The sequence below is a fragment of the Jaculus jaculus genome, chromosome 1 (genome assembly GCF_020740685.1).
Source record: "Jaculus jaculus isolate mJacJac1 chromosome 1, mJacJac1.mat.Y.cur, whole genome shotgun sequence".
Classification (NCBI taxonomy): Eukaryota; Metazoa; Chordata; class Mammalia; order Rodentia; family Dipodidae; genus Jaculus; species Jaculus jaculus.
In genome coordinates, this window is record NC_059102.1 from 178,177,713 (window position 1) to 178,201,886 (window position 24,174).

The window sequence follows — 24,174 nt, forward strand, 5'->3', positions numbered from 1 at the left end:
AGCGATCCTCCTACCTCTTGCCTTCCCAAGTGCTGGGATTAAAGGCATGAGCCACCACACCCGGCTCTCTTTTTATCTCTTTAAAAAAAAGAAGAATCATTTAAAATTTATTTGTGAGCAGACAAACAGACTGGGAGTGGCTGATTGAGTGAGTATATACATACCAGGACTGATGCAAACTCTGGACTCCTTGTGTATCTGGCTTTACTGGGGTGCTGGAGAATTGAATCCCAGGATGACAGGTTTTTGTAAACAAGCATTGTTAATAACTAAGCCACCTCCCCAGACTGCTTAATTGATTTTTTTCTTTTTCTTTTTTTTTTAATTTTTTTAAATATTTTTTAAAATATTTTTTTAATTTTTTATTTATTTATTTGAGAGTGACAGACACAGAGAGAAAGACAAATAGAGGAAGAGAGAGAGAATGGGCGCGCCAGGGCTTCCGGCCTCTGCAAACGAACTCCAGACACGTGCGCCCCCTTGTGCATCTGGCTAATGTGGGACCTGGGGAACCGAGCCTCGAACCGGTGTCCTTAGGCTTCACAGGCAAACACTTAACCGCTAAGCCATCTCTCCAGCCCGATTTTTCTTTCTTTCTTTCTTTCTTTCTTTCCTTTTCTTTTCTTTTCTTTTTTTTTTTTTTTTTTTTTTTTTTTTTTTTGGTTTTTTGAGGTAGGGAATCACTCTAGCCCAGGCTGACCTGGAATTCACTATGGTGTCTCAGGGTGGCCTCAAACTCACGGTGATCCTCCTACCTCTGCCTCCCGAGTGCTGGGATTAAAGGCATGCGCCACCACGCCCAGCTTTGTTTTGTTTTTCGAGATAGGGTCTCACTCTAGCTCAGGTTGACCTAGAATTCATTATGTAGTCTCAGGCAGTCCTTGAACTCACAGTAACCCTCCTACCTCAGCCTCCCAAATTTTGGGATTAAAGGCATGCACTACCATGCCCAGTTTGTTTATTATATATATGTGTGTGCGTGCGCGTGGGCACATGCATGTGGTCATAGCATTACATTGGTGCTGAGAATCAAACTCCAGTGGTCAGGTTTGCACAGCAAGTACTTCCAATCACTGAACCATCTGTTTCTCCCTAATCCTCCAACTTTTATGTTGATGGTGTTTTAAAATTAACTTTGAGATGTTAAATGCAATTCATATATATTGCATGCTTAAAAATAGAAAGGAGTCATTTTTATTTGTAATTTTTTTTTTTTTTTTTTTTTTTTTTTGTCTCTTCAAGGTGGAGACTTAATCTAGCCCACACTAACCTGGAACTCACGGTGATCCTCCCACTAGCCACCTAAAAGCTGTGGGAATAAAGGTGTGCACCACCATTCCTGGCCATCCATTCATCCATCCATCTATCCCTTCAGCCCCATTCCCGGCTTCATGATCATTATTAGTTTGTTTTTGTTTTTCAAGGTAGGGTTTCACTGCAGCCCAGGCTGACTTGGAATTCACTATGTAGTCTCAGGCTGGCCTTAAAACTCATGGCCTTCCTCCTACCTCTGCCTCCCAAGTGCTGGGATTAAAGGCATGCACCACTACGCCCAACTTTTATTACTTTTTTGTTTTTTTGAGGTAGGTCTCAATCTAGCCCAGGCTGACCTGGAATTCACTATCTAGTCTCAGGGTGGCCTTGAATTCATGGTGATCCTCCTACCTCTGCCTCCCTAATGCTGGGATTAAAAGTGTGTGCCACTTCGCCCTGCTTTTATTATGCTTTTAATCTGCTATGGTGATAAAGGACTTCCTTTGCTTTTATTTTTTATTTTCATTTTTTGGTTTTTCGAGGTAGGGTCTCATTGTAGCCCAGGCTGACCTGGAATTCACTATAGAGTCTCAGGGTTGCCTCAAACTCATGGCGATCCTCCTACTTCTGCCTCCCGAGTGGCTGGGATTAAAGGTGTGCACCACCTCGCCTGGCTCAAAGGACTTCCTTTGGAAAGACTACGTGTGTCTGGAATCTTCAGGAGAGTATGCATGGCCCACTTACTTTTCTCCCCCCCCCCCTTTTTTTTTTTTGTTTTTTTAGAGTGAAGACATAGTCCAGAGAGGGAGTTGTAAAGCTACAGGTATGGGCTAACTGCTGGATGGATGTGCTCCATGGCCATCTAATTTTAACCTTGCATGAGGCCTGCAGGGCAGGTATAAAAAATTTGCATTCAGAAAGATGATGGCTTCTTTACTACACTATGAACTATAATAATTTGCTAGATGCCTGTTCAAGGAAGGTGGAATTCACTTTCCAACTCTTTCTCCTTTAGCTATTTCTAAGATTAGCTGATACAACTGGGGCAAACTGATATAGGGGCAGGAGCAATACACTACATACAGGCATCCAGTTAATTTTCTCTTTCATCCCACCTATTGTTGGGACCAAGAAGGAACAAAAATGGAGTTGGAATTTACTGGATTTCACACAGATGCTGTTACCTTCCTAGTCCAGAATTTGTTCAAATTAGTGACTTTTTAAAAACAGCACTGTAGCATAAAAGTATGAATTCACAGTATATTGCCGCCACCTAAGAGCACACAGAAATTCAAGAACTGGTTTGGGAATCAAAAGTATTTCCTAACTGAAAGAGTGGTTACAATTTGGCCAAAACTATTAGGTCAACTCCAGATGCATGTGCCACTTTGTGCATCTGGCTTTACATGGGTCCTGGGGAGTCTAACCTGGCTCCTTGGGCCTTACAGGCAAGAAAGAGCCTTAGTTGCTAAACCATTTACCTAGCCCCCATAATTTTTTTGTTTTGTTTTTTTCGATGTAGGGTCTCACTCTGGCCCAAGCTGACTTTGAATTCACTATGTAGTCTCAGGGTGGCCTCGAACTCCTGGTGATCCTCCTACTTCTGGCTCTGGAGTGTTGGAGTTAAAATGCCACCAAACCCGGCTCCTATAAAAGTTTTAAGTTAAAAACTTAACTTTAGTCAGTTTCAAATGAGTGTCAGTTACTTATTTTCCATATCCTGTTTTTTTTTTAATTTTGTTTGTTTACTTAGTTATGAGAGGGGGTAGAGAGGCGGGAGAGGACTGGCACACCAGGGCCTTTAGCCAACTCCAAACAAACTCCAGATGCATATGCCACCTGTGTATGTGGATACTGGGGAATCAAACCTAGATCCTGAGGCTTTGCAGCCAAGTGCCTTAACCATTAAGCCATTTATCCATCCCTGTGTTTTCTTTTTCAAAGCAGGGTCTTATTCCAGCCCAGGCTCATGGAAATCCTCCAACCTCTGCCTCCTGAGTGCTGGGATCAAAGGCGTGTGCCACCACGCCCTGCTCCCCCCGCCCCCCCCCCCCCCCCCCCGCTCGCCTGTTGAATCTCACTATGTAGTCTCAGGCTAGCCTCCTACTTCTGCCTCCCAAGTACTGGGATTAAATGTGTGCACCACCACACCTGGCTGTCCATACATATCCTTTTTAGTCACCTAATTACTTGTCTGAGCCTATGAGTGTTTTCTTGTTTTTTTTTTTTCCTCTTAAGTTTTAATGAGAGGTATTCTTTCATAGTTCAGGATCATTCTCTTCGCTCTTGTTCCCATATAAACATGCTTCATGTTACTGCCCTTCCAAACAGATTACTGGGGGAGGGATATGAAATCTGTTCACCTGTCATTGCACTGTAGTTACTTCAGTCGCATAGCTACTTGCACTTGCCACTGAGACTTTTTCTTTTGCTCCCTTACTCTTTGACTACATATGCTGTTGTTGTTACTACTAATCCAGCCTTATATTATTTTTTTAAATTGTTTTTTGTTCATTTTTATTTATTTGAGAGTGACAGAGAGAGAAAGAGGCGGGGGGGGGGGGGTAAGGGAGGGAGAGAATGGGCACGCCAGGGCTTCTAGCCACTGCAAGCAAACTCCAGATGCGTGCGCCCCCTTGTGCATCTGGCTAACATGGCTCCTGGGGAATCGAGCCTCAAACCGGGGTCCTTTGGCTTCATAGGCAAGCACTTAACCACCAAGCCATCTCTCCAGCCCCAGCCTTATATTATTTTTTATTAAGTGTATTCTACTTCTATAATTAACCCAAGATCCACCATTCTCTGGAAATCTTTTTCTTTTTTTTGTTTTTCAAGGTAGGGTTTGGCTCTGGTTTAGGCTGATCTGGAATTAACTATGTAGTCTCAGGGTGGCCTCACATTTACAGTGATCCTCCTACCTCTGCCACCTGAGTGCTGGGATTAAAGGTGTGCGCCACCACACCCGGCTTGGAAATCTTTTTCTTGCCCATGTTGATCGCTTAATGATTGGATTCTTAATGTCATAGCTGCTTGCTCTTTCCTTGTCAAAATTAGTTTTATTGCCTATAAGAAAGAGGCAGGGGCTAGAGGAATGGCTTTGCAGTTAAGACGTTTGCCTGCAAATCCAAAGGATCCAGGTTAGATTCCCCAGGACCCAAGGTAGCCAGATGCACAAGGGGGTGCATGCGTCTGGAGTTCATTTCCAGTGGCTGGAGGCCCTGGCACACCCATTCTCTCATACTCTCTCCCTCTTTCTCTGTCAAAAAAAATAAGTAAAAATAAAATATTTTTTTAAAAAGGCAGGAGTCTAGGCATGCTGGCACATGCTTTTAATCACTCAGGAGGCAGAGGTAAGAGGATCGTCAGGAGTTCAAGGCCTGTCCGGGTCAGCCTGAGCTAGAGCAAGACCCTACCTGGGAAATAACATAAGGAAATACTTAAGGAAAGGAAAACATAAGACAGACACGAGGAGGAACTCAGGAAGGTAAATTCAGAGTGAAAAGTACATGTGAATAGGATTGAGTCAGAGGAAATTAAAGTTTATATGGTTATAACCAGTCTGTCTTCCACCCTCCCCCTTCCCCTCCCCTCCTCTCCCTACCCCTTCTCTCCTTCCCCCTTCTCCTCTTTCCTCTTCTCTTCCTTTCCCTTCCCTTCCCTTTTCCTTTTTCTCTTCCCTTCTGTTTTCCCTTCCCGCTTCCCTTCCCTCTTCTCTCCTCTCTGGTTTTTCAAGGTAGGGTCTCACTGGAGTCCAGGCTGACATGGAAATCACTATGTAGTTTCAGGGTAGCTTCAAACTCATAGTGGATCCTCCTACCTCTATGTCTCCAGAGTGCTGAGATTAAAGGCCTGTACCACCATGCCAGGCCTGTCTTCTTATTTCTAATGAATTTATATGTAATTAAAATACTTTTAAACACTTAAACATTTTAATTCTGAAGTTTTCATCTTCCTTAATTTTTTTGTTTTTATAATTTCATATAAAACTGAATGACTTGATTAATTTCTCTGCTTTCTTTCCCCAAAACATGTTGAACTTAATTGTTCTGAGATAACTTGTAACCAGCTTAAAGAGACACACTTCTTCATGTAATACCTTCTCTTAATTTTTTTTTTCCTTGAGAGAGACAGATAGTGGCAGACAGTTTGTATGAGCTGAAGTGCCTCCTGCTGCAAATGAACTCCAGATGCCTGTGTCACTGTGTATCTGCCTTTTTCATGGGTACTGGGGATTTGAACCTGGGCCATGAATCTCTAGCCAGATGGGGTAGGGTCTCACTCTAGCCCAGGCTGACTTGGAACTCACTATGTAATCTTAGGCTGGCCTTGACCTCATAGTGATGCATCTACCTCTGCCTCGGGAGTGCTGATCTAAAACATGTGCCTCCATGCCTAACCATCATACAGTTTTTTTTTTTAAATATATATATTTTATTTGTTTATTTGACAGAAAGGGTGGGGGGAGAGAGAATGAGAATGTGCGCTCTAGGGCCTCCAGCCACTGCAAATGAACTGGATGCATGTGCCCCCTTGTGCATCTGGCTTACAGGGGTACTGGGGACTTGAACCTTGGTCCTTTGGCTTTGCAGGCAAGCATCTTAACCACTAAGTCTTCTCTCCAGACCAGAAAATTATTTTAATATCATTTATTTATTTTGAGGCAGAGTCTTTAGCCTAGGCTGACCTGAAACTCACTTAGCATTCCTACTACCTTAGGCTCTTGAGTGTTCCTGCTTAAAAATAAAAAAGAAAAGAAAAAAAATACACATTAATTAGACTTCTGAAGATTTTTTTTTTTTTTAAAGAAAAATGGGTTTAAAATTTTGAAACCATGTTTCTTAGCCAGTGCAAATGAACTCCAGACTCATGTGCCATTTTGTGCATCTGGCTTTACATGGGTAGTGGCAAATTGAACCAGGCCATCAGGCTTTGCAGGCAGTACCTCTAACAGCTGCACTGTCTCACCAAACCCAGAATTAGTTTGTTTCAAATACTTTATTTATTTGAGAGGGAGAAATAGATTGAAAGAGAATGTATATGCCAGGGCCTCTAGCCCGTGCAAATGAACTCCAGATGTATGTGCCACTTGTGCATTTGACTTACGGGGTTACTAGAGAATCAAATTTGGGTCCATAGGCTTTGCAGGCAAGTGCTCTAATTGCTAAGTCATCTCTTCAGCCCCAGAATTTATGTATTTTTAATGAATTATAGAAACAAGAGTAGAATTTCTTAACATTTGTTGATTCATTTAAAAAAAATTTTTTATTTATATCTATTGATTTACTTGAGAGAGAGTTGGGAGGTATGGGGAAGAGAGAGTTGGCATGCCAGGGTCTCTTGCCACAGCAAATGAACACCAGGTACAAATCTTGTATTGGGCTTTATGGGACTACTAGAAATTGAACCTGGACCGTCAGGCTTTACAAACAAGTACCTTTAACTGCTGAGCCAACTCTCAAGCCTCTATTGATTCCTTTTTTTTTTTCTTCCTTTCAAGGTAAGGTCTCACTCTTGCCCAGGCTAACTCGGAGTTTACAGCAGTTCTGCTTTCTGCTTCCCCAGTGCTGGGATTAAAGTTGTGTGCCACCACACCAGGCTTAAAGGGTTTCCTTTTTGAAGGCTGACCTGGAACTCCAGTCCCACATTGGCCTCTAACTCACCTAGATCCTCTTATGTTCAGCCTCCTGAGTGCTGGGACTAAAGGTTTGAGCCACCACCATACCTGGCTTAAAGGGTTCTTTTTTTGTTTTGTTTTTGAGGTAGTGTCTCACATTTGCCCAGGCTGACCTGGATTTTACTATGTAGTCTCAGGGTAGTGTCAAACTCACAGCAGTCTTCCTACCTCAGGGATTTTTGTTGCTGTTGTTGTTGTGACACAGGTAGAGAATGGGCACACTAGGGTCCAACAGACGAGCTCCAGAGGCTTGTGCCACCTTGTGCATGTGGCTTACTTGGGTCTTGGGGAATCAAGCCTCGAACTGAGGTACTTAGGCTTAATAGGCAAGTGCTTAACTGCTAAGCCATCTCTCCAGCCATCTCTCCAGCCCCCTACTTCTAGGATTCTTAAAACACCAAGTTGGTTTTTTTGACTCGCAATTAACTCCTTGGTCCAGATAGCTTTCTATAAGAAAAAGAATGTCATCAGCTACGGTGTGCTTGGGAGAAACTGGGACATGCCTACCAGTAATTTAATCCAGTCCCAGGTAGGGTTACCATCTGCAGTCTAACAGCACTGGATGGACTGTCCTGTGTGTTAGTTGCAGTCTCCTCTCACTTGTAGCTTATATATGCTTTCTTTAATAAGGTGGAAAAGAGCTGCTACTTTGTATCTCCAAAGTACATTGGTCAAGCTTAAGTCTGATAAAATGAAGAAAACAAATTGGACTCTACTGTATTTTAGATGATTATATGTAGACTTTGGAGAGAGGATTTCTGTGCTAGGTGTAGATAGGTGTTAGTCATTGTTTTATGGATTAGAACTTAAAAAAAATTTTTTTTGTTTATTTTTATTTATTTATTTGAGAGTGACAGAGGCAGAGAGAGAGAGAGAGAATGGGCACACCAGGGCTTCCATCCACTGCAAATGTGCACCCTTGTGCATCTGGCTAACGTGGTTCTTGGGGAATCGAGCCTTGAACCAGGGTTCTTAGGCTTCACAGGCAAGTGCTTGACTACTAAGCCATCTCTCCAACCCCAGAGTAGAACTTTTTTAAGTCTGCAACATCACATGTTGTCTGTCTCCCCTGCCCTTTCTTTCTTCTATATGTTTATTCATTCATTTACTTCTCTGAGATAGGGCTTCCTATAGTCCAGGCTGGTCCTAAACTTGTGTAATTGAGGCTGATCTTGATCATCCTGCCTCTACCACCCAAGTGCAGAGATTACAGGCATGTGCTGTCATGCCTGGGAATTTTGCTCCTTTATGGACTCCGTGTAACTGTGTGTGTGTGTGTGTGTGTGTGTGTGTGTTGGGGGGGAATTAATTTTTGAGACAGTATCTCACTTCAGCCCAGGCTATCCTGGAACTCACTTTGTAGCCCAGGCACAAAGATCTTCTTACCTCAGCCTCAGTGGGTTAAAGGCATGTGCCCCCACACCCAGCTTCATAACTGTTTGAAGTTTTTAAAAAAATTTTTTTCTAGCCCAGGCTGACCTGGAACATACTCTGTAGTCTCAGGCTTCCCTCGAACTTTTAGTGATCCTCCTACCTCTACCTACCCAGCACTGAGATTAAAGGTGTGTACCACCACACCCGGCTTCAAAGTTCTTTTTATTAGGTGATGTGAAATCTTTTTAGTAAGGCAACAATTCTTATGATAAAAATGGAATTGAAGCCTGTGAGATTTGGGAGCATTCAGATATAAGTTTTAGAATCATTGCCTAAATAGTAAAATGCCACCATTTGTTGTTTGGAGAGATGGTAGAGCTATACTGAGAATGGGAGAGCACATCTGTCTTGAGTGCTAAGTATATCCATTTTTATGGCTCACCCATAGTAGAATTTTTTTTAATTTTTTTTTAAATTTATTTATTTGAGAGCGACAGACACAGAGAGAAAGACAGATAGAGGGGGAGAGAGAGAATGGGCGCTCCAGGGCTTCCAGCCTCTGCAAACGAACTCCAGACGCGTGTGCCCCCTTGTGCATCTGGCTAACGTGGGACCTGGGGAACCGAGCCTCGAACCGGGGTCCTTAGGCTTCACAGGCAAGCGCTTAACCGCTAAGCCATCTCTCCAGCCCCATAGTAGAATTTTTATGCAGACATCATCAGTGTTGGGTTTAGGAAAGTATTTCCCCTGTGATTCCCAAGATGGAACCCATGGTCCTGTACATGATAGCTAGGTTTCTAACACTGATCTGCACCTCCAGCCCTTAGTAATAGTTTAAAGGAAGAAAAACAGAATGAAGAAAGTTGGCTTCGATTCCTCTCTCCTTATTTTGAGTTTTTGTCCTTGATAAGCTGAATTTTTTCATTGTGGTGGCTTTTTTTTTTTTTTTTTTTTAAGAAAATTCAACAGAAAACTGAGAAGGCATTATTCCTACCTAGTATTACATCAAGATAAGGACCAACTATTACTGCTTTTTAATTTTCTGATAAATCAAGTTAGATTCAGAGTTACAGTAAAGAAATTTTGTCTGTGCTACCTAGTGAATGATACTGGAGCAAGGCTTTTAAAAGGCCTTTCTGATAAGGGACCATTTGATAGCACCTTTACCCTTAGCACTTTAAGAAAGCAGGGTCAGTCCTGTGGAAGTAGTTGTATGTGATCAGCAGGATTTTGGCAGACAATTCTTCAGCCAGCTTGTCTCAGGCCTTCTGGTAAATTTACTATTTCTTCTTTTGTGACTGTTCTGAGATTAGTTTGGACCTAGGAGCTGTACTTATTGTATCTTTGGTACATGGAAATTAAGTTTAAATCCAAAGCCAACAACCCTGTTCTTTGATAACATTTTCAGACTACATGAGGTGAGTTTTTTTTTAAGTTGCTTTTCATTGTTTTGGTTTGCTTTTTTCCTCCCCTTCAGGTAATTTTAGCTTTGGGGGGGGGGGAACCTCAGAAACTGATTTACAGGGAGGAGTTTGGAGTTTCTTCTGCTCTGTTGGCCACTGCTATCTTCATGAATCTGACACACTATTTATCTGACAGTGCACTTAGTACTGCTTCGCCAGGGAAAATCACACAAAACAAGCCTAGTGCATCAGCACTTTCATTGTGTGTCTGGCTGAGCTTCCCTTCACATGGTCACATCCCCATTTTATTCCAGTACTCCCTGTCCCTGCCCCTGTCCCTTCCCCAGACCTGCCTCTTTCTGTGGCACTTACTGCTGGTTTCCCTGAGCTCCGTTTCCACTTTGTGTTTTTTGTGGGGCCCAGGAAACTAAAGCTGTGTGTATTTGTGGATCAGACAAGTGCAGCAAGTTAATATCATTGGCTCTGAAGGGGAAAGTGAGGTGATGGCTGCGTTTAAGTTGGATTTCCTTCCAGAAATGATGGTGGATCATTGCTCTTTGAATTCCAGTCCTGTGTAAGTATTTTTGTTACCTAATTTTTTTTTATCATAAATAGAGAAACTGGGCTGTTATTACTGTTATTTGATGAAATTGGTTCCCTTCCTTAAAAGAGGGAGAAAAAGCTTCACATGGTGGCTCATAACCTTTAATCCCAGCACTCAGGAGGCTGAGGTAGGATTGCTGTGAGTTCTAGGCCAGCCTGGGGCTAGAGTGAGTTTCAAGTCAGCATAGGCTAGAATGAAACCCTATGGGGGGAATAACGGGCAGAAAACCCAATCTAAATTCTCATGCTATTATTTTTCTGTTTAGCTTAATTCAGTCTCATAACGATTAATTTCCTCTAGGCAGTAACTAAAGGTACACTTGGTCCATGATCAACAATGTCAGATCTATAGTGCTGGGTCCAAATAATTCAAGTTATGCAATATTTTCCCAGGTGACAGATTCCAAAAATTTTTTTCCCCAAAATGTTTTTTTTTTTTTTTTTTACTGTAGCATTATTGCTTTGGGTTGTTGGACATACAGTTGCAAATAATCTTTGGGGAATTTAGTATTTTGTTTATTAATGTTTTTGTTTCATTTATTTGCGGCAGGGTCTTGAAGCCAGGCTGGCTTCTAACTTAATATGTAGCTGAGAATTACTTTAAACTTGAGATTCTTTTGCTTTTACTTCTCAAGTACTGGAGCTGTAGGTTTGTGCCACCATATCCAGTTTGGTGCAGTGCTAGGAATGGAACCCAGGGCTTAATGCATACTAGGCAAACATTCTGCCAATTGAGCTTCCTTGGCCCCTATTTACTTTTACTTTTAGTTTTCATATTTTTAAGTTTCTGCCACAGAAGGAGGCTGGCAGGTAGTTTTGCATGTTGCATTTTCTCTTGCCATGCACAGCATCCCCCACCCTGTCTAAATGAAAACGGGGCTGAACATAACATTTTGGGAACATCAGATTGTCTTCCCCTAAAAAAAAAACAAAATTAGATGTGTCTTGGGAGGCAAGAATTCTACCACTGAATCACTAAATGCACTAAAATTAGATGAATCTTAATTGGCAATTTGCTTAACTAAATTGTGAGTGCAGGAACGAGAAACCTTATTAGCTTGTAATACTGCACAGAAACTGAATGGTACACAGCTGAAATGTTAGCATGGCCCTGAGTTAGGACTTCAGGGAACTTGAAATCTGGATCCATTTCCAGATCTTGATTTTGCTCACTTTAACCAGGCTTATACAGATCTTGGGATCTCAAGCAAACGAGCTTTAAGTTATTGAAAGCTTAAGAATAAATCAAGGCCGGCCGTGGTGGCGCACGCCTTTAATCTCAGCATATGGGAGGCAGAGGTAGGAGGATCACTGTGAGTTCTAGGCCACCCTGAAACTATGTATAGTCTATGACTGTATACTATGTAGAGTGAATTCCAGGTCAGCCTGAGCTAGAATGAGACCGTGTCTTGAAAAAAGCAAAAATAGTGGCAAATCATAGACTATGCCCTGGAGAATAGGTGTTAGTTCAAGCCTTTTTGAGGTCTGCCTTCTATGTGCAAATCAGTCTCCCCTGGATAGATGTGAATAATCACAGACAATTTGTGGAATAGTTTGAGGGTCTGCAGGTTAGCACTCTTGTTCTGTTGCAATGTATCCTGGTCTGTATTACAGTTTTTTACTACCAAAATTCTGTTGTAACAGTGGTTAACAGATGAATTTACAATAAATACTGCTATCAAGACCCAGTACAAAAATAAAAGTATGCCTTTGTCCCAGGATTGTATGATTAGGAATAGGAATTTGTGGTTCAAATTATCTTTACATTGTAGCAGGGTTTTTTTTGTTGTTGTTGATTTGTAAATATTTATTTATTTTATTTACTAGAGACAGAAAGAAAGAGAGAGAGAGGATGAGAGAGAATGGGCACGCCAAGGCCTACAGCCACTGTAAACTAACTCCAGATGTATGTGCCACCTTGTGCATCTGGCTTATGTGGGACCTGGAGAATCGAACCTGGGTCCTTAGGCTTCACAGTCAGGTGTCTTAACCGTTAAGCCATCTTTCTAGCCCTGTGTTTTTTCTTTCTTTCTTTCTCCAAGGTAGGGTCCTACTAGAGCTCAGGATGACCTGGAATTCATTACCTAGTTTAACCGTGGCCTCAAACTCATCATGATCCTCTCTCTACCTCTGTTGGGATTAAAGGCATGCACCACCACCTTGGCTCCTGAAGCTTTTTTTTTCCTCCCTCATTTACTTAGAGAGAATGGGTGCACAAGGGCCTCTAACCATTGCAAACAAACTCCAGATGCATGCACCACTCTGTGCATCTGGCTTACATCTGGGTACTGGGAATCGAACCTGGGTCCTTATGCTTCACAGGCAAGTGCCTTAACCACTAAGCCATCTCTCCAGACTGTGTAGCAGTTTTTTATTCTTTGCCACTGCCAGGAATTTAAACCTTTGGATACATTATTTTTCTAGCCTCTTTTAGATTTTTTTTCCTCCTTTTTCCTTCCCTCTTCTCCCATACTAGGGATTGGACTTAGGGACTTCTGCCTACTAGGCAAACATTCTGCCTCCATCTACATATGTTTGCAAGGCTGACCTTGAAGTTGTGCTCTCCTGACCGTATTTTCTGAGTACTAGCACCAAAGAGTTGTGGCTTTAGTTTATGCAGTGTTGAGGATTAAATCCAGGGCTTTGTACACGTTAGGCAAACATTCTACCAACTGAGCTATGTTCCACAGCCTAGTTTCCTTATCTTTTAAGAGGCTGAATTAATCAGTGTTTCATGAAGTCTGGACCATTTAAAAAAATTTTAAAGTTCAGATAATTCTATTTTGAACACTTCTAAAATTATTTACTTATTTGTAAACAGAGAGCGAGACAGAATGGAAGCACCAGAGCCTCTAGCAACTGTAAATGAACTCCAAATGCATGTGCCACCTTGGGGATCTGGCTTTACGTGGGCACTGGGAAATCAAACTTGGGTTGTTAGGCATTGCAGGTGAACACCTTAACCAATAAGCAATCTCCCCAGCACCAGATAATTCTTACTTATTTAATGAGAGAGAGAGAATGAGAATTGGTGTGCCAGGGCCTCCAGCCACTGCAATCAAAGTCCAGATATATGAGCGAGCTTACATGCTTGCATCTGGCTTACATGGGACCTGTAGAGTTGAACATGGGTCCTTAGGCTGCGCAGACAAGTGTCTTAACTGCTAAGCCATCTCTCCAGCCCGATAAATTGAAAAAAAAAAATTTTTTTTTTATTGGCAAGTAGAGTAAGAATGTACACACCTAGGCATGTTGCCACTGCAAACAAACTCCAGATGCATACACCACTTTGTACATATGCCTTACATCAGTACTGGAGAATCAAACCTGGGCTGTCAGGCTTTGCATGCAAGTGCACTTCCTACTTGTAAGTCCTCGGGTCCACATTCATAAGAACGATACATTAGGGCTGGAGAAATGGCTTGATGCTTAATATGCTTGCCAGGAAACTCTAATGACCAAGCTTCTATTCCCCAATACCCACATAAGCCCAGATGCACAAAGTGGCACATGTATTTGGAGTTTGTTTGCAACATCTAGAGGCCCTGGAGAGCTTGCTCTTGTGCACTCCTTTCCCTTCCCACTCTCCTTGCAAATAAATAATTTTAAAAAAAGGAAAAAGAAAAAGGAGAGTACACCAAAAGACTACAAACACAGGATGGACCTGAAAAGGAAAAAGTTTTGTGGCGAGGGGTAATGGTGGCAGAACCCAGGGCCCAACGACCTTCCTTCCTTTTTTTTCATTTTCTTTACCGAGTTAGGGTCTCATTGTAGCCTGGGCTGACCTGGAATTCACTCTTTAGTGTCAGACTAGCCTCGAACTCACTGCAACCTTCATATCTCTGCCTCTCGAGTGCTGGGATTAAAGGCCTTCACCACCATGCCTGACTTTTCAGGACCTTTCTTGGTCCACACTAGACAAGCTTCTACCACTGAGCCACATTCCCAACCCTAGAGAATGTTTTTGAAAATAGGTATGCTTGCCACAACTTGGATTCTTAGCACCTTTTAGTCTTTCCTGAAGCATTACTTCTACACTGTGTATGTGCATGCACGCGTGTGCATATGGTGTTGTGGAAATGTGTGGTTTGTGATTTTATTTGTGTGTGTGTGCACATGCATGCATGTGGGGGGTGTAGAATGTGTGCTATGTGATGTTATGTGTGTGCTGTGCATGTATGCATGTGGGGGTGTAGAACGTGTGGTATGTGATGTTATGTGGGTGTGGGTGTGTGCATGCGTGCATATGGGGGGTGTAGAATTGTGGCATGTGATTTTATGTGTGTGTTGTGTGCATGTATGTGTGTGTGCACATGTGGGGGGTGTAGAATGTGTGGCATGTTATATGTGCATGTGTGTGTGCACATGTGGGGATGTAGAATGTGAGATATGTGATGTTATGTGTGCATCTGTACATGCGCATGTGGGGGTATAGAATGTGTGGTATGTGATGTTATGTGTGTTGTGTGCATGTGTGAGCACACATGTGGGGGGTGTAGAATGTGTGGTATGTGATGTTATGTGTGCGCGCGCGCACGCACACACGTGGAGGGTGTAGAATATGTGGTAGGTAATGTTATGTATGTTGTATACATGTGTCTGTTCCCTCAGAGTTGGATACCTTCTATCATTCCTATGCATAAAGCATCTACCTCAACAGCAAGCCCAGTGATTCTCCCGTTGTATACCTCACAGACGGGTTACAGATGTGCATTGCCACATCATCTTTTTTTGTTTGTTTTGGTTTTCCAAGTAGGGTTTCAGAATAGCCCAGTCTGACGTGGAATTCACTACTTAGTCTCAGGATGGGCTTGAACTCACAGCGACCCTCCTACCTTAGCCTCCCAAGTGCTGGGATTAAAGGCATGCACCACCATGCAAGTGGCCACCCCATCTTTTTATGTGGGTGCTGGGGATGAAAACTGAAGTAGTTTCAAGACCTCATGAAGTATTACTGAAATCAGGAGGCTAAATCAGTGGTGGGTCACTAAAGTGATCTAGGGCTGGAGAGATTGTTTAGCAGTTAAGGCATTTACTTGCAAAGCCAAAGGATCCTGGTTTAATTCTCCAGGACCCAAGTAAACCAGATGAACAAGGAAGGGGACACATGTGTCTGGAGTTCATTTGCAGTGGCTGGAAGCCCTGATGTGCCCATCCTCCCTCCCTCCCTCCCTCCCTCCCTCCCTCCCTCCTTCCCTCCCTCTCTCAAATAAATAAATAAAATATTAAAAAAAGAAAGTAAAGAAAAACCAAGATTAAAAAAAAGAATGATCTAGTAATGAGTAATCTTTTCAATTTTTTTTTTACTTCAGAAATGTAGTCAAGGAGCTCTGGACACACCAGGGATCCTGGTCACCCCAGTTCATGTTCTCGTCTGTCATCAGAGTTCTTGATTGTACATTGGTTTCACGTTAGCATATAATAGTCTCCAAGAATTGTGTCTTAGGTTTTATGCCTTTGCTCGCCCGTAGATAAAACTTGGTTATGTGCTTTTCTACTTCTTAGATCTATATATCTTATAGTTTCTGAACTCCATGACTGGATTCCAGAAGCGGTCTATTGGACATCCATCTAAAAACAGACACACACATGCACATACACATGGCAGTTTTCAGGTTTGTGGAGATGCCTAGAAGGGCCTGAAAACAAAATAGGTTCCCCAAGCTGGGCGTGGTGGCATGCACCTTTAATCCTAGCACTTGGGAGGCAGAGTTAGGAGGATAGCCATTAAGTTCAAGGCCAGCCTGAGACTAGTGAATTCCAGACCAGCCTGAGCTAGAGTGAGACCCTGCCTTGAAAAAAATAATCCAAAAATAAAAACTAGGTTTCCCAGAACCTATGTAAAAAACTCTTTTATGCCCTAGTAGGTCTCAACCCACCTTTATTTCATACTTTTACTACCAGGTTTTTTTTTCTTGTTGTTGTTTGTTTTTTTTGAGATATGGTCCTATGGAGCCCAGGTTGGCTTGAAACTCAAGATGCTCTTATATCCTGGCATTTCAGGTGTACACATAACAAATTTTGGCAGGTGTCTTTTGTGTGTTGTCTGTAGACATGGTAGGCTCTCTTGCCCCTACACCAGATGCATGTACCATTTTTCTTTTTTAGATATTTTATTTTACTTATTTATTTGACAGAGAGAGGGAGAGAAATGAGCACTCCAGGGCCTCCAGCCACTGCAGACAAGATCCAAACACGTGCACATCCTTGTGCATCTGGCTGACGTGGGTCCTAGGAAATTGAGCCTGGGTCCCTTGGCTTTGCAGGCAAACACTGTAATCACTGAGCCATCCATCCAGTGCCCCCCCTTTCATTTTCTTTTTCTTTTTCTCTTCTTTTTTTAAGGTAGAAGTAGGGTTTCACTCTAGCCCAGGCTGACCTGGAATTTATTATGTAGTCTCAGGCTGGCCTTGAGCTCATAGTGCTCCTCCTACCTCTGCCTCCCAAGTGCTGGGATTAAAGGCGTGTGCTAAATTTATTTATTCATTTGCAAGCAAAGAGAGATAGAAGAGAATTCGTGCACCATGGCCTTCAGTCCCTGAAGACACTGTACAGATGCATGTGCCACTGTGTGTATCTGGCTTTACTGCGGAGTTAGATTCTGGTCATTAGGCTCTGCAGGCAAGTGCATTAACCACTGAACCACCTGTCCAGCCCACACACTTTTTAGTCCCAGGTTGGCCTTGAACTAACAGGATCATCCTCTCTGTTAGTTCATGTGCATCTGGTGTATGTGGGTCTTTAGCTTTGTGAGCTTTTAAAATAATATATTTTTATTTATTTATTTGTAATGAGAGGAGAGGAGAGGGAGGGAAGGAAAGAAAGGGAGGGGAGAGGTAGGGGAGGAAGGGAGGGAAGGAAGAAAAAAGGGCACACTGGGACCCCCAGCCATTGCAAACGACCTCCAGAAACATATGCCACCTTGTGCATCTGACTTTACGAGGGTATTGGGGTCATTAGGCATTGCAAGCGGTCGCCTTAACCACTGAGATATCTTCAGCCCTCTTCTTCATTCTTTTAAAGTCCATTTTCTCCCCTTTTAATGTTACCTCATTCTCCTCGTCTCTGTCTTCTCAGCCCTTACCATTTTGTCATCACTTTCTATGCCATACAGCACTTTTCCCAGTTGCCTAGTTCATTCAACTTAAATCTCCAAATAAAGTAAAACCACATTAACCACATCTTTCACAGAATTAAGTATTTGCAGAGTGTTCTAGTTCTAGCCTACTTGTTAACGGTCAGTGTCCCCAGTGTGGGTCTTGTTCTGCCTTCTTTATAAATTTTTATTTGTGAGTGAGAGAGAAAGAGATTGAGTGTGCCAGGGCCGTCAGCCACTGCAAACAAACTCCAGACACATGAGCCACCTTGTACATTGGCTTAAGTGGGTCCTAGGATATTGAACCTGGTTCCTTTGGCTTTGTAGGGAAGCACCTTAACTGCTAAGCCATCTCTCCAACTCCTTGCTCTGCCTTCTATCAAGCTATGTACCCACAGTGATACGGTTTGATTTGTCACCATATGAAGAGCTTGGGAATTTTTTTCTTCTATTCTTTAAAGTTTGAGAAAATTAAATAGACTGGGAAACTTCAAAACCAGATGGTTAGCTGTGCTATTGTTGGATAGTGACTTTAAAACCTTTATTTAAGCTGGGTATGGTCACACACACCTTTAATCCCAGCACTCACAAAGCAGAGGTATGAGGATCACCTTGATTACAAGGCTACCCTGAGACTACATACATAGTGAATTCCAGGTCAGCCTGGGCTAGAGTGAGAGCCTACCTCAAAAAAAAAAAAACAAAGCCTGTATTGATATCTTTTTCTAATACTGAGTGACAAAGGCATCTTTCTTTATCTAAATGGAAATTAATTCCTTGCAGCATAGAGTTTTTCTTACTCTCACTAGAGAACACCTGGTAAGTAACTCTGACCCCTTTTTCTAGGCCTGTTTTGCATGCATTTCTGCTCTTTCTTTAGTAAATCAGATGATATGAACAAGCTGGAGCAGTTTGCCTCAAAATGTAATATAAATGGATATATCCCTACTTCCTCAGAAATAGCCATCAACTTATTTTTGAAACATCCTGTGTACCATTGTGCTTCCATTATTATCCTGTAGAATAGGAATATGATAAAATATTAGCAACATTTTAGTAAGATGCTATTGAAACTGAAAATGAGTGTTGGAGAGATGGTTTGTATTTAAGGCACTTGCATGTGAAGCCTAAGGACTAGGTTTCATTCCCCCATGCCCACATAAGCCAGGTACACATGGTGGCACATGAATTATTTGTTTTCAGTGACTAGAGGTCCTAGAGTGCCTATTCTCTCCCTCCCTTTCTCCCTCTTTTATAAATAAGTGAAAAATACAAAATAAGACTGGTGTATTGGCAAATGTCTTTAATCCCAACACTTGGGAGGCAGAGTTAGGAAGATTGTGAGTTGGAGGCCAGCCTGAGTCTAAATAGTGAATTCCATGTCAGCCTGAGCCAGAGCAAGACCCTACCTCGAACAAAAACAAAAAACAGCCAGGCACAGTGATGCACACCTTTAGTCCCAGCACTTGGAGGAAGAAGTAGGAGGCTCGCCGTGAGTTTGAGGCCACCCTGAGAATGCAGAGTGAATTTCAGGCCAGGTTGCGCTAGAGTGAGACAACAACAAAGAAAAGAAAGAAGGAAAGAAAGACCAAAAAACAAACAAAACACAACTGAAAATGAAAGCTAATAGGGGCAGATTATGGGGAATGACTTCCATTGTTTCGACTAGTCATAGGACTTTTTTGTTTGTTTTTTGAGGTTGGGTCTCACTCTGTAGTGCCAGGCTAGCCTCAAACTCACAGTGATCCCACTTCTGCCTCGCAACTGTTAGGACTAAAGGCTTGCGCCACCACACCCAGTCTGAGTGCTAACATTGAACCAGACGTTATTGCAGGTTTGGCTGTAAGAATGAACAGGAGGGCTGTGGATATAGTTGAGTTGTAAAGTACTTGCCTGACATGGCTGAGACTCTGGGTTCTATCTCAGCACTGCCAAGGGAAGGGGAAAGAACAAATGAATTAATGAGTAGAAATAAAAACATCTCTGCCTTTAAGAACTATGAGTACTTAGAAGAGAGGGATATAGTCAGCTGATGTTAATATGGTTATATACACATGCATACAAACACATACATATATAAAACAAGTAGAAATTTAGTAATTTGAGTCCTTGGATGTCCCTGACTAGTTAATTTGGAAAAATATGGAGAACTCTCTTCATAAATACAGGGACAAGTGTTGGTCTGCATGTCATTTTTTAAAAAAATGTATTTATTTATTTGAGAGAGGGGGAGAGAGAGAAAGGAAGTGGCAGGTAGAAGGGGCACAGCAGGGCCTCAGCCACTGCAAGTGAACTCCAGACACATGCACCACCATGAGCATCTGGCTTATATGTAGGGTCTTTGGGAATCAAAGCTGAGTTCTTTGGCTGTGCAGGCAAGCACCTTAACCATTAAACCATCCCTGCAGCCCTGCATGTGTTTTTATTTATTCATTTATTTATTTATTTATTATCTTGAGGTATGGTTTCCCTCTAGCCCAGGCTGACCTGGAATTCACTATGTACTGTGTAGTCTCACAGTGTCCTTGAACTTAGGGCAATCCTCCTACCATTGCCTCCCAAGTGCTGGGGATTAAAGATGTGCACACCATGTCTGGCTCCTATATGCCATTTTTTATTTCAATTTAATATATTTGGATGAGAGAGAATGAATGATTGAAAGAGTGAGTGAATGGGCATATGCTAGGGTCTCCTGCCACTGCAAACAAATTGTAGACTAATGTGCTAGTTTGTACATCTGCCTTTACATGAGTATGGGGGATTTGAACCAGGACCTACAGGCTTTGCAAGCAAATGGCTTTAACCACTGAACCATCTCCTCAACCCTGTATGTCATTTTAAAAAATAGTTATATGTGGCGGGATGTGGTGCACACTTTTAATCCCAGCACTACGGGAGGCAAAGGTAGGAGGATTGCTATTAGTTTGAGGTTACCCTGAGACTCCAGTTCAGCCTGGGCTAGAGTGAAACCTTACCTCAAAAAACAAAAACAAACAAACAAACAAACAAAAACCAAATGTGTGTGGATGAGTTCGTAAGTGCGGGTGTACACATGTGTCATTGTGCATAGGTAAAGGGAAGAGGACAACTTTTTTAGAGGCTCTTGCCTTGTCTACTCCATTTGGGGCAGGGACTCTTTTTGGTTTTCCAAGGTAGGGTCTCACTGTAGCTCAGGGTGGCCTTGAACTCATGGCAATCCATCTACCGCTGCCTCCTGAGTGCTGGAATTTAAAGTACTTTGAAAATGGATGGTACATTCTGCATGTGCTCATTTATAGCACAAGAATCCCTCCCCCCCTCCCCAAGGTTCTTACATTGGCAAGGGTGTTAAAATGGTATTGAGGTATGACTGGAGCACAGAAGCTGGCTCAGTGGATAAAGGTGCTGGCTTACAAAGCCTGTTGCCCCTGGTTTCAACCCTCAATGCCCATGTAAAGCTAGATGCACAATGGGTTTATTTGCAGCTGCAAGAGGCCTTGACATGCCCATTCTCTCTCTCCCTTCTTTGCTTGCTTCTCTCTCTCCTCCCCCACAAGGTAGGTCCTCACTCCATCTAGCCCAGGTGATCTGGAATTCACTGTGTAGTCTCAGGATGGCCTTGAACCCACAGCCTATTAGAGAATTTTAGTAAAGAACTAGGTTGAGAGCAGCAACACACATCACAATCATTGTGGAAAATTTCAGAAGTACAACTAATTTATGAGCACCAGGATTATATATGACAGGCCACCTGCTGAGGTCAGGATTCTGGACAGTTCTTAGCTTAGATTTTGGAAATTACATGGTATTGTAAAGTTGTACTTGGCATTATATACTTAGAAGAATTTTTTTTTGTGGGAGTAGGGGAGTGGTTGTTGAAATAGGGTCTCACTCCTGCTCAGGCTGACCTGGAATTCACTCTGTAGTCTCAGGGTGGCTTCAAACTCACAGCAATCCTCCTACCTCAGCCCAGTGCTGGGATTAAAGGCCTGCACCTCCATGCCTGGCCTCTTCGAAGAATCTTGAATCTTACCTGTAATCACTTGTCCTTTGTTATTTCATGGGCATTTTCAAAGGTTTTGTTAACATTTTAAAAATATTATTAAAACTTGAGTTGTTTGGGGAAGTTTACATTGTAAGTTTTGAGAATTCTCATACTAAACAAGGAATAAGTGACATTATTAATTGCTTAGTTAAAACGTAGAATGTTCTCAGGAGAATGGTGACTTTAGTTCCATATTGATAGAGTGGTCAGGACAGGGAATTCAGGTAAATTACTTGGCAGTAATGAATGAAGTAGAATTTCTCCTCCTTTGTTTTCAGAAAGTAGTTCAAAATCTTTAGAGAAAAGAACTACTGCTGGTAAGCAATATAAATTTCATTTGATCTCCCACAGCTCAAAGAAAATGAACGGCACCCTGGACCACCCCGATCAACCAGATCTTGATGCTATCAAGATGTTTGTGGGCCAGGTTCCAAGAACCTGGTCTGAGAAGGACTTGAGAGAACTTTTCGAGCAGTACGGTGCTGTCTACGAAATCAACGTCCTAAGGGACAGGAGCCAAAACCCTCCTCAGAGCAAAGGTGAAGGTTTGAGGGGATTTTTTTCCTCAATTTTTATTAACATTTTCCATGATTATAAAAAATATCCCATGGTAATACCCCCCCCCCCACTTTCCCCTTTGAAATTCCATTCTCCATCATATCCCCTCCCCATCTCAATCAGTCTCTCTTATTTTGATGTCATGATCTTTTCCTCCTCTTAGGATGGTCTTGTGTAGGTAGTGTCAGGCACTATGAGGTCATGGATGTCCAGGCCATTTTATGTCTGGAGGGAGCACGTTGTAAGGAGTCCTACCCTTCCTTTGGCTCTTACATTCTTTCCGCCACCTCTTCCACATTAGACCCTGAGCCTTGGAAGGTGTGGTTGAGATGTTACTCAGTATTCCAGTCACTTCTTTCCAGCACTATGATACCTTCTGAGTCATCCCAAGGTCACTGCCATCTGAAAAGAGAAGATTCTCTACCCAAAGTGAGAGTAGTGTAAATATAAGGGTATAAATATTAAGAAAAGGGCTTACTGGGCAGTTTGGTAAGCATAGTATATACATACTATGTATACAGATGATATACCCCTAGGGCTCATGACTACCCCTGTTTTAAGTTTTCAGTATCAGGGATGTATTTCTCCCCATGAAGTGGGCTTCCAGTCCAATTGGAGGGTAGTTGGTTTCCACAATGACAGATGTGCCACTATTGCACCCATTGGCTCATTTGGCCTGGCTGGCCAATTAAAGGCTTGCAGTGTCCACTGTTGAGTATGTTCACTGGTGGTATCTCTTTCTCCCATTGAACTACATGTAGAATGGCTTCTTCCAGCTTTCTGTCAGCAGGTCTAGATGGAGGAGGTTATCAGCTCAGTTCTAGCAGGATTTCTCAGTGTCCTTGCAGCCCAAGTATGTGGAGTCTTCAGCAATAGGGTCTTACCATCTATTCCTGGTGGGAAACCAAGGGCCTCGGCAATGGCCTATAATGTTTTGGGGCATCAGGGACCTCCCTGGCCAACAGCTCACTGGAGGTATCTCATCCCTGGCATTGAAAATATTCTAACAACGATCTATGGCTCTTGAGTGTTCCATTGTCCAAAACAGGAGGATTCCATATGATTTATTTGTATCTTAGATTTTGATTAGCCCTCCCACCACCTAAGGTTTGAGTTTTTATATGGCACAAAAAATTTACGTTTCTTGTGCTGGAGTGATGGCCTAGCAGGTAAGGTATTTTTCTGTGAAGCCAAAGGACCTAGGTTTGATTTCCCCCAGGGGCCACGTAAGTCAGATGCTAAAGGTAGCTCATGCATCTGGAGTTCGTTTGCAGCATCTGAAGGCCCCTGTGTGTCCATTCATTCATATTCTCTCTATCTCTCTGGAAAAAAATAAAAATTATTTTTTTAACAAAGATACATTTTAAAAAGAATTATGTTTGTTATTTTTTTGGTTTGACTTTTTATTCCTGAGATATGGTTTCACTCTAGCCCAGGATAACCTGGAACTCACTCTAATCCCAGGCTGGTCTTGAATTTACAACCATACTCTTAACCTCTGCCTCCTGAGCACTGGGATTAAAGGCATGAACCACTACGCCCAGCAAGGTTTTTATATTTAATTTCTCCCACATACATTCTGTCTCATTATCAAGATGCTCCTATGACCATATAAAGGAAATTTTTATATTTATGTACTGCTGTATCTCAGAATCCAGTCATAGTGGCTTCAAAATAAAATGTTAAGGTGACCTTATGAGGATGATTTGTAAATGAGCCTAAACAATCCTTTGTGAGAGTTCCAAGATTTAAAGCAGCTATGTCAGAGTCTCATTTGGCCTTGAAATGGAATGAAAAAGCATAGAAGCCAGGGGTGGTGGCACATACCTTTAATCCCAGCTCTCAGGAGGCAAAGGTAGGAGGATTGACGTGAGTTCAAGGGCACCTTGAGACTACAGAATGAATTGCAGGTCAGCCTGGGCTAGAGTGAAACCATGTGTCGAAAAACCAAAAATAAATAAATAAAATAAATAAATAAATAATAGAGATACTTACTCTGTGTACTCATAGATATCTTGTTGGTCTTACAAAGACCTTACAGGATGGTTTATCAGTGGAAAAGGACTTTTTAAAAATTGTTTACTATGTCTTCCCATATAACATTAATGAAAAACATTAACTACAGCCAGGTGTGGTGGCACACGCCTTTAATCCTAGTACTCAAGAGGCAGAGGTAGGATCATTCTGA

At 42.3% G+C, this 24,174-nt stretch overlaps 1 protein-coding gene across 6 annotated transcripts in view; it reads left to right on the plus strand.

The window, feature by feature from the left end:
• Celf1 (CUGBP Elav-like family member 1) overlaps positions 1-24,174 on the plus strand; it is a 104,979-nt gene that overhangs the window by 47,029 nt on the left and 33,776 nt on the right. For 5 of the 6 annotated variants that reach the window (XM_045142389.1, XM_045142387.1, XM_004657247.2 and 2 more), the window contains exons 2-3: positions 10,129-10,279; positions 21,780-21,967. In XM_045142389.1, the coding sequence (XP_044998324.1) occupies positions 10,209-10,279; positions 21,780-21,967 (259 nt within the window). In that variant the 5' untranslated portion in view covers positions 10,129-10,208. The remainder of the gene's footprint in view (positions 1-10,128; positions 10,280-21,779; positions 21,968-24,174) is intronic. The other variant, XM_045142390.1, reaches the window with a different exon arrangement.